Source organism: Hemibagrus wyckioides, linkage group LG16 (assembly GCF_019097595.1).
Source record: "Hemibagrus wyckioides isolate EC202008001 linkage group LG16, SWU_Hwy_1.0, whole genome shotgun sequence".
In the NCBI taxonomy this organism is placed as follows: Eukaryota; Metazoa; Chordata; class Actinopteri; order Siluriformes; family Bagridae; genus Hemibagrus; species Hemibagrus wyckioides.
In genome coordinates, this window is record NC_080725.1 from 12,072,557 (window position 1) to 12,087,852 (window position 15,296).

General features: G+C 40.2%; 1 protein-coding gene across 3 annotated transcripts in view; it reads right to left on the reverse strand.

Moving 5' to 3' along the window:
- sez6a (seizure related 6 homolog a) overlaps positions 1–15,296 on the reverse strand; it is a 108,277-nt gene that overhangs the window by 46,095 nt on the left and 46,886 nt on the right. For all 3 annotated transcript variants that reach the window (XM_058412798.1, XM_058412797.1, XM_058412796.1), the window contains exons 2-3: positions 9,226–9,846; positions 8,468–8,598 (exon numbers count right to left, since the gene is read on the reverse strand). In XM_058412798.1, the coding sequence (XP_058268781.1) occupies positions 8,468–8,598; positions 9,226–9,846 (752 nt within the window). The remainder of the gene's footprint in view (positions 1–8,467; positions 8,599–9,225; positions 9,847–15,296) is intronic.

Genomic DNA, 15,296 nt, shown 5'->3' on the forward strand with positions numbered 1-15,296 from the left:
AGTCGACACCAGGCGCAGTGCCACATAGAATGTCATGAAGCTCGATCACACAGACATTCGGTAGTGTCCTTGGCTGAACTCTCCTAGTCCACATGGTGGATTTCTGTAAAATGTCATAAAACTTCCCTGTTCTAGCATGAACCTACTGCACTTTTCTAATTAAAAACTCCCATTTATCTCCTTGCAAGCATTGCAACTTGCGATAGCTCCATCACAAGAAGAGCCAAATGTCTTGATTTTAATTTGACCCGCCTCTCGATATTAGATCCCAGGGTGTTTGTCAGAGCAGGTCCAAGAAATCAATGTAGGGATCGATCCAGAGACAGAGAAAGAGAGAAGCATGTGGGAGAAACAAAGAGCAGGATGGAAAGAGCTAACTGGATTGGGTCTGGGATAATTGCACCCTGATTGTAAGCTGATATCAATGTACCTTGACCTGAAAATCAGTCTATATTAGTGGAAGCACTCTGACACTTTCTATGGATCTGTTTTCTTATTCAAACTGCCTCTGGGAGTCTGGACAATGCAAGCCTTTTTTGCTCAGAGCAGAATTGACCCGGTTCGATTGCCCAAACTTTCTAGAACATTCTAAGCGGCTTCATTTTCTTTGTAATCACTTTGTGTGAAGAATAGAGCAAAGATGATGCAGTGGACAAGGACAAATAACAGATATTCTCAGGAGTGAGTACTGAGGATAAGTCTGGTGGTTACTGTCTGATTGGAGTTTGTGTGGGTTCCCTCAGGGTTCTCCGGTTTCTTCCCACTACCTAAAAAAACAAGCAGCTAGGCAGATTGCCTATGACTCATAATTTGCTATAGAGATGATTTATGTATTTGAAAGGTCTGGATGTGGTTTTACAGAATGTCAACATAAGACCGAAATAATAGAAACTACTTCAGTTATTTGCTTTTCCCTCTGTCTCTAACTGGTAGCAAATGTTAATTTTCAGCCACAGAATATTGGACAAATTCCATTAACCGATTTTAAAACATTTTTGTACTATGATTGGAATGAATGCCTCTACTGAAGTATATTATACTACATTTTCATTCTTTAAGTTTTATTTTGGCACTTTAATGATGCTTCTGAGCCAATTATCACAACACTTTATTTTAATCTGGCAAGCGTTATTCATGTAACATCTGTCCAATGCACTGAAAGAAAAAACACTGTGCATGTTTAAATAGTTTAAAGATTATACCAGATATTTAAATTATTTAAGAAATATCACTTTAATATAATAAAAAAATTGGGAAATATTGCTTGTGTGCACGCTGATTTCGTAGTAATTGATCAATATATTGATTGCTGTCAATGTCTGTCAACACATCATACAATCGATCAATTTTGACCATTTGTTGCGCAGATGTTGCTTCCATCCGGTGTTGTCTGTACTGGAAAGAAAACGCATCTCAAGGTTAACCTATTGTGGAAACACTTGAACGAAGAGTTTGTCTTAAGTGTTATGTGATTTTCTCATGTTACGTGACATCTGTGCATTTTAATCCTTAAGGTGAGTAATGCCTTGAATTATTTCGAATAAATGTAGTAATAACTTCAAAATACAGTATGTACGGAAAGCCATATGTAAAGGCCCAATAAAATATGGAAGAGTTTTGACCTACTTTTTGTTTTTTTACTTGTGTTGAATTCGGATAGACGCTCATTGAAAAATGCACGTAACAAGACAGACGTTTATATTTGACAATTCGGTTCATATCAAATAAATAATGAATCCAGGGTGAATACTCCCAGTGGTGACCCAGTGTTCCCAGTATAGGCTTAGGATCTACTACAGTCCTAGCCAGGGGTTAGGATAAAAGCAGTTACTGACTTTGACTAAATGAAAGTACATTAGAAAAATGGTTCAGTACTGCTTTATTCCCTACACCAACAGCACCATGGCTGCTGTGCACGTTTAGGGTACATCATTTGCATGCAAAACAAATGCAGTGCATTGTGGTCTTCTGTGATCCCATTGGATATCTTCACTGTGCTCTGTTACAAAACAGCAACAGTCCCAACAGTGAATAGATGCAGTTGTGGACAAAATCTAACCCAAATTTTTTTTTACAAAATGTTAGTTTCACCAGTATATGGGGGAGAAGCGAACAGTTCAGATGTTTCAGAAGGCAATTAGGATTCACCAGAACAGCTTCAGCATACCTTGATATTGATTTGTACAAGTCTCTGGAACTGTTGTCTGATGCTCTTCCTAAAAATATTCCCTCAGTTTCTAATTTTTTGATGGTAGTACCTGATGAGAGTGCTATCTAACACACCACTCCTCCATATCCTCCCTTAGTTGTTCAGGAGGAATAGGAGGAATAGCCCTGAAAGAGATTCCTTTAGAAATGTGTTGATAGAAATGCGACCAGACAAGAACTTTTTGATTTGCCTTCTCTATGTGGAATCAGGTGAACCCAAACCAGATTTGAGGGTTTATAGTCTCCTGGCTTATAACGACTGTGGTCTCATGGAGTTTTGATGTGTCAACGCAGTACAAAACACAGGAGACTTGTTTTGGCCATAATAGCTAAAGTGGCATATCCACCCTATGGTCTTCATACACCATTTGCTTGATGCAATTTAGTTTTGTGCATTATGACTCTAGTTACCCTGAGTAAACTGGATGCCAAAGGAAATTAGTCAAATTTAAAAATTATAATAAAAATAATGGTAAATATGCTAATATGCTAATATGGAAGCCCTCAGGTTCATTTTACAGCCTTGGACTGATACAGCAGTGCAAACCGAGCTTCCCCTCTGGGTACAACACACTTTCATATCTTTTGCTTTGCAGCTTTCAAAGAGAACCTTTGCCACCAAAAATAATTGGCACATTTTCCATTAATCACCGTCTAGTATTAATAGGTGCAGGATTTGGAGGGAGAATGGCATAATTATCATTTGTGGAAGGACCAGGACCGGTGTTCTAAGCTGGTGCACAAGAACTACATGTAGAGACCGGAAGTCTATACATTTGTTTCTTTGAATGTGCAGTGGAAAACAACAGCCTTTGTTTTGTCTGACTTTGTTACTAAAGCAGCAAATACACACATCTCCTTAGCCTTCTCATGGGAAAACAGATGAACAGATGCTAACACATAGAGGGCACTCCTACACCATAAGGTGCCATGACAAATTCAATAGTCTGCACAAAATGAACAGCCCGCACCAGCCAGATCAAAACATGCTTATTTTTTTCCCAGTAACTCAATAAAGTTACCCTGAGGCATTTTTTTTGTTGATTCCTGAATTGGAAAAAAAAGAAGACTAATTTATAAAAATTCTAAAGGAATTTGTGATGCAGTAACCTCCAACACATGGATTTGACAGAAGCATGCTCTGCATCAAACGGGGCATTCAGCAAAGCAAATCTAATTAGAGTACGGAGGCCACGCAAGGGTGCCCTTCAACATGCCGCGTCATCAGTGGCTTGTATTTAATCAAGCCTTATCGGCTTCCTAAGAGCAGAGAAACACTGGGGACGGCAGTCATGCTCACGCCCCTATCCCTAATTTTATCTGACGGCTAGTGATAAATGAACTGCTCTCCCTGGCACAGGGCACTTGTATTCATTGTCTGCATGTTTACTGGATCCCACGCTGAAGGAATTAATGAAGGTCAAGTGGAGGGGTGATTACTCCACAGACAAGTCCAGTGCTATTCACATCTACAAAGTCATTCCTGTTTCCGTAGAACACCGTGTGTGTGTGACTTTTGAGCAATTAATATTCATGTAGCAGTGGTTTGACGGATTTGGAAGAAGAGCAATGTTAAACACATCTTTAGCTTGTTTAGTGTATTGACTGACATGTTGTTACAGAGCAGTACACTCACACGGGCAAATCTGTAATCCTATTAAAACACCCACCATTTTCTCCTTTACCCGAAATGTACCAGACCAAATGTTTAGATTTGCACTGTTTTTAGTCTGAAAGACCCAAATGTACAGTATAAGGGAGCTTATTTGGATGATAATGGACTTCTGTTTGATTTTATTCACCTATTTCCTGAACTGTTCATATCTTCTTTTTTTTAATGAACAAATTGACACAACAGATTATGTACATATTAATTCATATATTGTTTTTCGTAAATAATGTGAGAGCTGTGTTAGAGAAAATCTCTCGTTTTTTTTTTTCCTGCATTACACCTTGCACATTCAGTGTGTACAGATATTCTACATGTGGGTGTGAATCTTGGTGGCAGCAATACTGAAATCTCCGAATAGACCAGGAGGTCTAACAGTCAGTATAAGAACAGGTCTAATAATAAGAAGTGAAAGGTGAACAGCTTGACCCAGCTTAGACAGCACTGTGCTTTAGATTTCTGTCTCTACTAGCAACGGGATCTGTATTCAGAGGTCCTGCCATGCTGCTGCACCCCTCCGCTCTCTGGTGAATATACAGCGAACAAGGCGGATGCATGATTCATCGCCTGCGGCTCACCTCCGAGTCAAACACTATGGAGGAGGCGAATCCACCTGTAATGCATCTGGGCATGAGTTCTACAGGACTGTGAGAAGAGGCAGACACTATAGCGTTCAGTGAGCCCGCTGTTCATGAGGAGATCGTCACCTGATCTGTGTTCTCAAAGTACCTGGGAAATTACACACTCGCAGTTCACTCACATGCAAGTCTGTCTGTCTGCTCGTTTATTAGCCTTTGCTCATTTTCATGAAGGCTGCCACAGTTTCTGGAGGGCATATTATCTGTCCATCCATTCAAAATTCTGAGATATCTATCCATCTGTTTATCTCTTGTTCTAGCTATCCATCTATTGATCCATCATTAAGCATCTTTCTTTCTATGCTTCTCTCTCGTTCTATTATTCTATCTCTTATAGTACCTGACGCTCGTTTTATCTCTCATTCTAACACATTCTTTCAGTTCATCTATCTCTCTTGTTTTATCTATCTGTGGTTCTATCCATCTATCTTTCTATCGCTCATTTAGTCTGTATGTCTGTGTACTTATTATATATTGAACTGTGCTCATTTTCCTGAAGGGTACCGATATTTCTGTAGCTCTTGCTCTTCATGGTCACATTCATGATGTATTTCTGAAGGGTCATCTCTCTGCTGTCCTCTCGCCTCTATCTATCCATCCATCCATCTTTCAGTTTGTCCGTATATTATTTATCGATCTTCGCACGTTTTTAAGAAGGGTGCCGATATTTTTGGAGCTCGCTCTCTCTCTAGTTCATGAAGTATTTCTGGACTGTAGTCCATCTTTATCTATCTGTCTCCATCTATCACCGTGCTCATTTCCATGAAGGTTGGTGATAAATTTGGCTGTCCATGTGTCTATCTGTCCATCTATCTCTGCTCATTTTAGGAAAAGCTGCCAATATTTCTAGAGGGCATTCTATCTTTATCTTTCTACATCATGAATCTACTTTCTGGGCTGGAAAGAAGTCATCCCCAGCCTCTAGTTCTGACCACTGGTGGTGCTGCTGCTGTTATTTTTGGTTCTACAAAAGGTTAAACAATCCTTTTTGAGGGATTGTTTAAAAGCAACTGTTATGGATGTCAAAGTTTTCTTTCCTGTTTACATCACCTACTCATGAATGAATCACAATACAAAATACAATACATAGTATAGAAAAAAAAAAAAACCCAGGGAGTGATTGTGTGAATACACAGATCTAAGAGGAACAGCAGGAGTTTAGCTGACTTCAGAGCTGTCCATCCTTCCCTCCCTTCCTCCCTCCCTCCGTCTTTCCTTCTGCTGCACCACAAACGCCTGCTGAGAGCCGAGAGCCAGTGAGCTTAAGCAAAGGCAGTAAAGAAGCCAGAGAGATTGATAGCTAGCGTGTCTAAAGCCAAGCCTATAGCAGTGTGTGTCTGTGAGAGAGACAGATAGACACAGAGTGAGAAAGAAAAATCCCAGAATTAGAGTTTGCACTCACAAAGCAAAGCTTCATTAATCCTAACTACAATGCCAAACCCCTTAGGAGTCTGCAAGCAAAAAAAAACAAAAAAACATCCATATTCAAACAAACACACTCGTGCCCTGGACTTATCGTAGCCCTCCAGAGCAGTGTCTAGATAGCTCACACATTTCAAAGTCACACACCGTAAATTGGCTGCTTGGGGAATTATAAATGCCAGCGAATGAGTAAATGTATGCAATTAATTTTGGGACAGTTTTGCAGGGATGGAGGGAGGGCAGAAAAGCAAACGGGCAATCATAACGCCATGATTTACAGTTTGTCAGCTGAGGGCCAACTCTGAGGAGCGCTTCTCCAGTCAACTCCATATCATCTGCTGTTTTGAACCTGATGGGATGCTGGGTTTGTGCAGAAACGGCTAATACGTCCACGCTAACGGAAGATGGAGAAGAATTATTCAAACGCATGGTTTCCTTTTCATACTTTTAATGAAACCTGAAGAACATTTGCTCAATATTTATTTTAGTATTGGATTAGTGTAGCTCTAACATCTCTTATAGCTACCGATTTAGCAGTGAATGAACCAAGTCTTCACACCCTCCCCTTGTGAGCACACTGCCGTCTAGGATCACCATTTATGTAGAAACAGATTTACAAAATGACAGAATAACTGAATGGATCCAGAAACCAAATGTTAAAACTGTAATAGAATTGGTGTAGAAACTTTGCTGAAGGCTTCATATCTTCCTAAAATGTTTTGCTTCCCCGCTAAAAGGAAAAGGCTCTGCTCTAAAGTTCTAAAGTGTAGACGCAAGACAGGTACCTCAAAGTTTCTCAATTTTTTAGATAATTGGTGGATCTTGTGTGTTTAATGGGTGAAATTAAGGTTCTAGTTGGAACCTCTGTGGGTAAGTGTGTATCTTTTTATTATTTATTTATTTAATTAATTAATTCAATTTTTTTTTTAAATAAAAAGTTGCTTGGGTCTATTGCACCTATGAGGGTTCTAGATTAGGTAATCGGATACTGCTTCAAAATGGATACTGCTTATGTGAAAGGAAATGCCTTTTTTGTTATATTTTGGATATACTGAAGAACTCAAGTCTTTAGGGTTTACCTTTTTTCTAAGAGTGAACCTATCAAACTGGTGGCCATAATAGAGCCAGGGGCTTTTGAGCCCAGGCTCTGGTACAATTGGATCACAGATTTAGAGGTGGGATTTGCTTTAAACTAAGCATGCAGTGTGGAGGTGATCGCCTCACAGCAATGCAAATGTCCTGATCATGAGGAAAAGTCTGCTATGGTCAGCAGAGGTGACAAAATGCTTTACTGATAAATAAAACCAGGCATTAGGAATGGGAGAATGTACTTTTCTCACCTTTGTGGCAGAAAGATTGCAAAGAACGTCACGGAAAACGGACGTCTCTTGCTGGCCGGGATGACTCAAGATATCAGAATGGCTTCTAGCGTTCCTATATCATAAGGTGCCATGCATCCAAGAAAGCTTTTATTCACCATTGGAGTTTTGATAGCACAGGTAAAGAAAAAGCAGGCAGAAGAACCCAGTGCCTAGCCTTTGCTTATAATCAGAACTATTATTCTCATCATAACATGGCCTTGTTGAAGCTTGTGAAGGTGAATGCCTCTGCAAGTTTGGTGTGTGAAAAGCAGGTACAATAGTACAAACCGGATTATGGAATACTTTCCTAAGTGATTGTGAATGCAGCAGATTTATAACATTAGGTGCCATGACAGCACTGCTCACAAGAAAACTGAACATCTCTCTATAGCTATATCCCTGACAGAAGAACGTGGATAAAGTCAGCGTTCTTCAGCAGAACCACTCAATTTCTGTCTTAAACTTGTACCTCACTTTCACTTCACGATGGGATTTAAATCCTATTTTCTGCCATCGCAACTGATACATCCAAAATTACATGCCTAGCCACTTGTTCTGCTGCCACTGTTCAATAGTATCGTATCGACTGCGGTTGGGCTCTCGACAAGAGAGATAACAAGTTCCACATGATTGCATAAAACCCACAACAGCTTCTTTCAGAAGCTCTACTGCATTTCCATTTCCTCTGAGCCGTGCGCTGGGGCTTTGCAGGATGATGGGTTTGTCTCCTTCCTTCAGAGTAATGAAGCCAGACATTTTAAAAACGTATCCCAGGAAATGCAGATTTTCTGTGTGGTTTTTTTTTCTTTTTCTTTTTTCCTTTTTTCTTTTGTAGTGGGGGAAAAAATAGAAGTCTTGACACTGCACAGAAATATTTACTCGCACAACAAAGTAATGATTCTGCACAGGATTTCCTCTGGAATTAATGCTGTTTTAAAATTCAATGGAGTCCTCTGATGAACCATCCAGCAAGTCGTCTGTATACTCAAGGTGTTTAATTTTCCAGCGTTATTAGCTTGTTGACCTTACAGAAGAGCGTGACAGACTGGAGTAACCCATGCTAATTAGCATGCATCTCAAACTCGAAAATGATCAGCTATCATTTCAAATTGTGTGTTGCTTGGAAAAAAAAAGAATCACACATTGCAGATTATAAGAAAAGGCCTGACCTGAATTTCAACCCCATATCCGAGATAGACGGACACGTAGTAGGTGCAGTCCATTGTGGAGTCAAATGAATCAGAGCTTGGCGGCATCTCGATGTAGCCCTCGGCATCTGTCAAGTTTGTGCTGCACTGACCTGGAAAAAGCAAAGGCACATGAAGATAAGCCAAATAGACAAACAGTTAGAACTTCCTCCTTGTGGGACTAGGAGTTTTTGAACGGTTGTTGACACGACACGCTATTCACATCCTCCGTGAGTTTCAGCAATAGTGTGCCTTTTGCATTGTATGTAATTGCTCAAATTTCATTTTAAGATGATCCCACAGTTTACCGAAGTATCACACATTTGAGCAGCTTTAGCAATATAAGTGTTTGAGCAAGAGAAGCTCTATATTATATAATGATTTTCATATCGACTGAAGCAGAGAAGCTTAATTGTTTTGCCTAAGCCAGGCATTTGCGCTTCTGATAGATTTTGAGGGAGACTGAAATCATTCATTCTCTCAACTTTAACTGCTTTATCTTGGTCAGTGAATCTGCAGGCTATACTGGGAATACTGGGTGGAAATCCACCCTGAAGGGGATGGCAGTCTATTACAGAGCACCATGATTGCACATTCTTTCACACTTCTGGGTAATTTGGTATAACTAATCCAACTATGGTATGTTTTTTGAGCCATAGGGTTAAACCCATATGAGACTCAAGTGGTCACAGGGAAACATACAGAACTCAAGATTGGATTGTGTATGCTAATACACATACCTTGTTCTCTCATAGTGTTGATTACAGTTGTGGTGTGGATGATGCTTGTTATGGTTGTATCTCCATCCACTTTCATGGGGTTACCCATAAACCTCTTCCCAGCTTCTTTTTTTGTGGAACCTACCCTAGGCGGCTGTTGAGCCATTGGTGAAGCTCTTTGTTGTCCAGTTCTTGGACTAGTAGCCATAACCTTTTGACCTCCCAAAATCTGCAGCTTCCCTTCTAACCTTCTCTTGCTCGACCTATTTTGGCCAACGGAAATCAGCTTCCCAGGACTCGTAGGACTGGGTGTTGTCATGATCGTGGTAGCAATGTCAGAGAAAGCAGGTGCATCTTCATGAGATAATCCAAGTGGATCTCCAGGTTCTTGGGGTCTTGGGGAGGTTGGATGTGACTCCATATGACCACCATCTCTGAAGAACTGCTGGTCTCCTTCAAAGTTCTTAGTGAGTAGAGCCTCATGGAGGAGAAGGCCTTTCAGGTTGGGTTGGTGGTTGAAGTTTGGTGGAACCGCTGTTGCAGACTTATGGAGCTCCCTTGTGGAGTCTGGTTTGCTGGTGATGGGGTTGAGCTCTTGTTCTAATTTTGATTCACCTCCATCAGTTGGTCCAATGCCATCATCTGGGGGAAAAAAAAAAGTTTTATTCCACATTCAGTTCAGACTGTAACAAATGCTTCAGTTATTATAAAAGCTCAACTCACTAACAAACTAGAATATACAGAGACGATAGAAATCCACTTTACTGAACATGTACTGATGTGTACGTATCAGTAAACTATCTTTTTTTAATGCTTTGGTAGCAGGAAATTTTCTATCACAAAAACCAAGCAACAGACATGGATTTCAGATAGTTGCCATATGCAGTATCTGTATGGGTCAAAGGTTCCTGCTATACTGTAGATGTAGATACTTCAATTTTTATTTAAAGACTGGTGTCGTTTTGGAATCCACAGCATAAACGGTTATGATATTTTAAGCTTCTGTGCCCAGCCTGTTATGTAATACTCTGTTTAGAACGTGATAATGGATGTTTCAGCCTTACTACACTGTGGGGGGGGGACCCTTATGTCAATCCAATGCGTCTTGGACGAATCATCCTCATCTAATTTAATGTGTTTTTAAAGGGACAGTCTGTAAACCAGAATCCTCAGATATAATTCTACAGCTCAGCTTTTCAGACATAACACGATTGGGTGTGATTTTAAATGGAGGTATAAAAACCATAGCTAATAAGCAGAACCGAACAGCACAGCAAGAAACCAGTAAATGTAGACGGATTGCCATGTGAAAGCCTTGTTGAAAGGTTTTATGCTCCAAAGAAAGGGGAAAAAAAGCCCTTTAGGGGACTCTAGCTTTTTAAAAATGCCTGCCCTCCTCCCACATCCCATTAGAGTGAAGTGAAGAATTTGCTGTGAATGAGTCATGATTAGAGAACACAATAAGTGCATGCCGGAAAGCGATTATCGTTCGCACCTGCAGCAGCTGAGATGTAATCATGAAGCCCTTGGGATGAGGATGCTCACCACAAAAAGTAATGCTCATAACAAGAAGCAATTGCCAGCCTTGTAAAAACATTTGTTTCTCTTGCCGTCCTTTCTCTCGTTTAAGCTACGACACCAGCTGTATTTGGAAGGATCTTACACGGTTAACTGACTCTCAAAACTCTTCACTCATTGAATTGTATAGAACACACATCCCCACACTCATCCTCTCACTCTTATCCACCTCCTCCAGGTCTGATTTTAGTCAGGGTTCCATGTATAGTTTTGGGAAACACAGCTTCTGGGTACAGGATGTCCAGTAATATTGCAAAGCCAGACGGATAATACAACACTAATGATTATGAATTATTGTTATGGAATAAACGGAAACTCCTAAATAGGGCTGTTGATTAAATAATTCATTATTAATTATATTAATAATTAATTAATAGCCAAAATAAGTAAGAGATCCAGAGGTTGAGGACAAATGAATGGGTCTAAATGTTTCAAATGTTATTTGAATAGACGCATTTTAGCTTAAATTGTGTAATTTTCATTGCCGTTTCCTGCTTCCTTTATATTGTAAATAAAAGATATTACACTCCGAAAAGAAAAGAACTGAATCTGCACCCTTTTTCCCCCTAACATTGATCTTGTTCATCTTAAACCAGACCAGACAGTAATTAGAAAAATAAATAGCAAATTATATTTGATGGAAGAATATGAAGAAAAAAGAAAATTGCAGCAAATAAATGGGCATTAGAATTTGATAGTGATGGTCAATGAAAGACTGAGAGGATTTCAGACACCATGTGGTTTTAAAATACTACTCTGTAGTACACAAATAGACACAATGCTGCTTTTGGGTGTATTTTGGGGGGAAATAACCATCATGCTTTAATGTGAGTTTGAAAAGATACATTGCTACTGCTAAGAAACTTTTCAATCAGGAAAAAAAAAAGTTATCTTTCATTTTTTGGTAATTTTTACCCACACCCAGGCTTTGAACTAAAGCAAAGCAATAAATAAAAAGCCTCAGTCCTCTCAGCAGTAATTATCTGAAGTTAAAGTGCAACAAGATGCTGCGTATTTCTATAATTATTGTTCGTGTTTTGGAGAATGCCTTTTGGGGGCGAACGATGCACCATTACACAATGCCTTTCATCTTTTCCATATTAATCTCCATTAGCAGGCCTCGGAGAATGTTTTCTGATAGATAGCGTTCTTCTCTGTGCGTCAGATCTGAATGTCGTTCCGATTGTTCATTATGAGAAACAAGCGCCTCAGTCACACACCCAGGAGAAAGCTGCATTGTTTCATCATGTGATGAAAGGTGTGTGTTTCAACACTTGACACAGTGCAGCCTGTGTGTCTGTTTCTTCTGTTTCTCCACACACCAAACTTAACTATACATTACACCAAACACTGCTATACATTACACCTTTCTTCTTCTTTCGGTTTTTCCCTTCAGGGGTCGCCACAGCGAATCATCTCTCTCCACCTAACTGAGCAACTCTGAACGTCACCCTTATTCTTAAAGATCGGCACTAATAAACTTCTCCATTCCTCAGGCATCTTCTCACTCTCTAAAACCCTGTTAATCAAACTGGTTAAAAATTCCACTGCTGCCTCTTCTAGACATTTCCAAACCTCCACCGGGATGTCGTCAGGACCTTTCCACTTTTCATCCTCTTCAAAGCCTTCCTGATGTCATCTTATCTACTTTCTGTTCCAGAGTTCACCCCTTCTACTCTTCCCCCCCCCCTCATTCATCAGCTCTTCAAAGTTCTCCTTCCATCTCCTCTGTACACTCTCCTCACTTGTGAGCACCTTTCCATCTCTATCCTTAATAATGCTAACTTGCTGCACATCCTTCCCATCTCGATCCCTCTGCCTAGCTAACCTGTAGAAGTCCTTCTCTCCTTTTCTATAGTCTAACGTAGTGTACAACTCAACATATGCCTTCTGCTTGGCCTTAGACACCTCCCTCTTCATTCTGCCCTGTAACCCCTTGTATTCCTGTCTATTCTCTTCAGTCCTGTCCATATCCCACTTCTTCTTGGCTAACCTCTTCCTCTGAATACTATCCTGAACTTCCTCATTCCACTACCAAGTCTCCTTATCATCTTTCCTGTCTTCCTGTTCACTTCTGCTGTAGTTTCCCAGTCATCTGGCAGCACTACCTGACCACCCAGAGCCTGCCTTAACTTCTGTCTAAATTCCTCACAACATTCCTCCTTTTTCAGCTTCCACTACTTGGTTTTCATCTCTATCTTTGACCTCTTCTTACAGACCATCACAGTCATCCTACATGCCACCATCCTATGCTGTCTGTCTACTCTCTCCCCCACTACCACTTTACAGTCACTAATCTTTCAGATTGCCTCTTCTACATAGGATGTAGTCTATCTCTGTGCTCCTACCTCCACTCTTGTAAGTCACTTTATGCTTCTCCCTCTTCTGAAAATGTGTTAACCACAGCCATGTCCATCCTCTTAGCAAAGTCCACTACCATATGTCCTTCAAGGTCCCTTTCTTTAACTCCAAACTTGCCCATCATGTCCACATCACATGTGTTCCCCTCACCAACATGTCCATTAAAATCTGCTCCTATCACCACGTTCTCACCCATGGGAATACTATCCATCATCTCATCTAATTCGCTCCAGAATCTCTCATTCTCCTCTAACTCACAACCTACCTGTGGGGCATAACCACTAACAACATTCAACATCACCCCTTCAATCTCTAACTTGAGACTCATCACCCTGTCTGACACATCCTTCACCTCCAAAACATTCCTCACAGACTCCTCCTTCAGGACCACACCTACCCCATTTCTCTTATTATCCACACCATAATAAAACAGCTTGAATCCTGCTCCTATACTACAAGCCTTGCTACCCTTCCACCTGGTCTCCTGTACAAACAGTATATCCACCTTCCTCCTCTCCATCATATCAGCCAGCACTCTACCTTTCCCTGTCATAGTACCAACATTCAGAGTTCCTATTCTCAGTCCTACACTCTTACCTTTCTTCCTCTCTATCTGTCTATGCACTCTCCTCCCTCCTCTACTCCTTCAACCAACAGTAGCCCAATTTCCACCAGCGCCCTGTAGGTCAACAGCGCCAAAGGCAGTTGTTGTTAACCTGGGCCTCCACCGATCCGGTATGAATTTCAGAGTACTGACGTTTCGCGTGGTTAAATTTGGCAATGTTTTATGCTGGATGCCCTTCCTGACGCAACCCTCTCTATATATCCGGGCTTGGGACCAGCACAGAAGTCACTGGACTGTGACCCCCATGGCTAGATTCCGCTATACATTACACCAAACTCTGCTATACATAGTATTTAAGCAGTCCTATGTGTGCTAATGTTAAGTAATGCAATGAGAAAATGAGCAAAAACAAAAGAAAAATTAACAAAAATCGTGTTTTCCAGCAAAAATGGGAAATGGATTAGCTTTTCAACGAGTTCAAGGAGGCACCATGTGTTTGGTTTGTTTAGAAATGAAGACAGTAATGAAGGATTTTAATTTAAATTGCCATAACACCACCGCTCACAAAGATAAGTATGAAAGATACACCAGTCATGCCGGAATTGCTCTCAACACAGATTTGAAAAGTAAAACACATCATCAGTAAAACCTTTTGTTACAAATTTTAAAGCAAAGCAGTTGAGATGTTTAACTGAAATGCTTGTCAATTGGCAACAAAGTTGTCATCTAGAATTAGAATTAGCATAATTGCAAAGTTTTATAGTTAAAATCTAAAGACACATTGCATTAATTGTACATTTGTGTTTTCTTAATAAAAATGAAATTAAGTAAAATGATATAAAATCTGGTCTGGCCCCCTTGGTATAAAGGAGAAAAATTTTGGCCCTTGTCATTACCAAAGTTGCCCATTCATGCATCACAAAAAACTCCACTATACATTACAACAAATCCCAGTATTCATCACACCAAACCCACTGGCAAATCCTTCAAAGGCTTCACAGATACTAAGTTAGAAAATAATATCTAATATTTTCGTTCCAGATCAAAAAATAAAGATTGCACACTGGGAATCCTGTCTCACTAGTCTGGTTAGAGACAAACCGGCAGTTCGTGCTCATCGACCAGTCAACCCTGCATCATAGCAACTGCAGCAAGGCTCACAGCATGGAGTTGCAGTAGGAACACTGCGGCTTAGCAGCAGAGCTCATCTTCATGATATTAACACATTCTTATGACTGCATTTACACTGAAACAACTGTCAGGCATACAAAATAACAGCAGGCTTTTGCATGTGCATTAAAGGGTAATTCTGTCCCTAGAGATATCCTTTCAGCTATTCTAATGAAGATGATCGGTGTTTATTTGCTAAATTGTTAATGCCTTTATGCGTTTGGAGCTAAAATAGCCGAGTAATGCTGGACACTGCTAGCGAAAGACTGTGTTTTTCCTCGTATGTGGCCATGGACAATGCTTGTCACTTGCATTTATTACGTAGCATGCTGTTATGGGTTAGTTCTCATACTTACTGTACTGTTTTGCTCAATTTTCAGTTTAACAGTAGATGGTTACAATGCAGCTTTACAGAAAA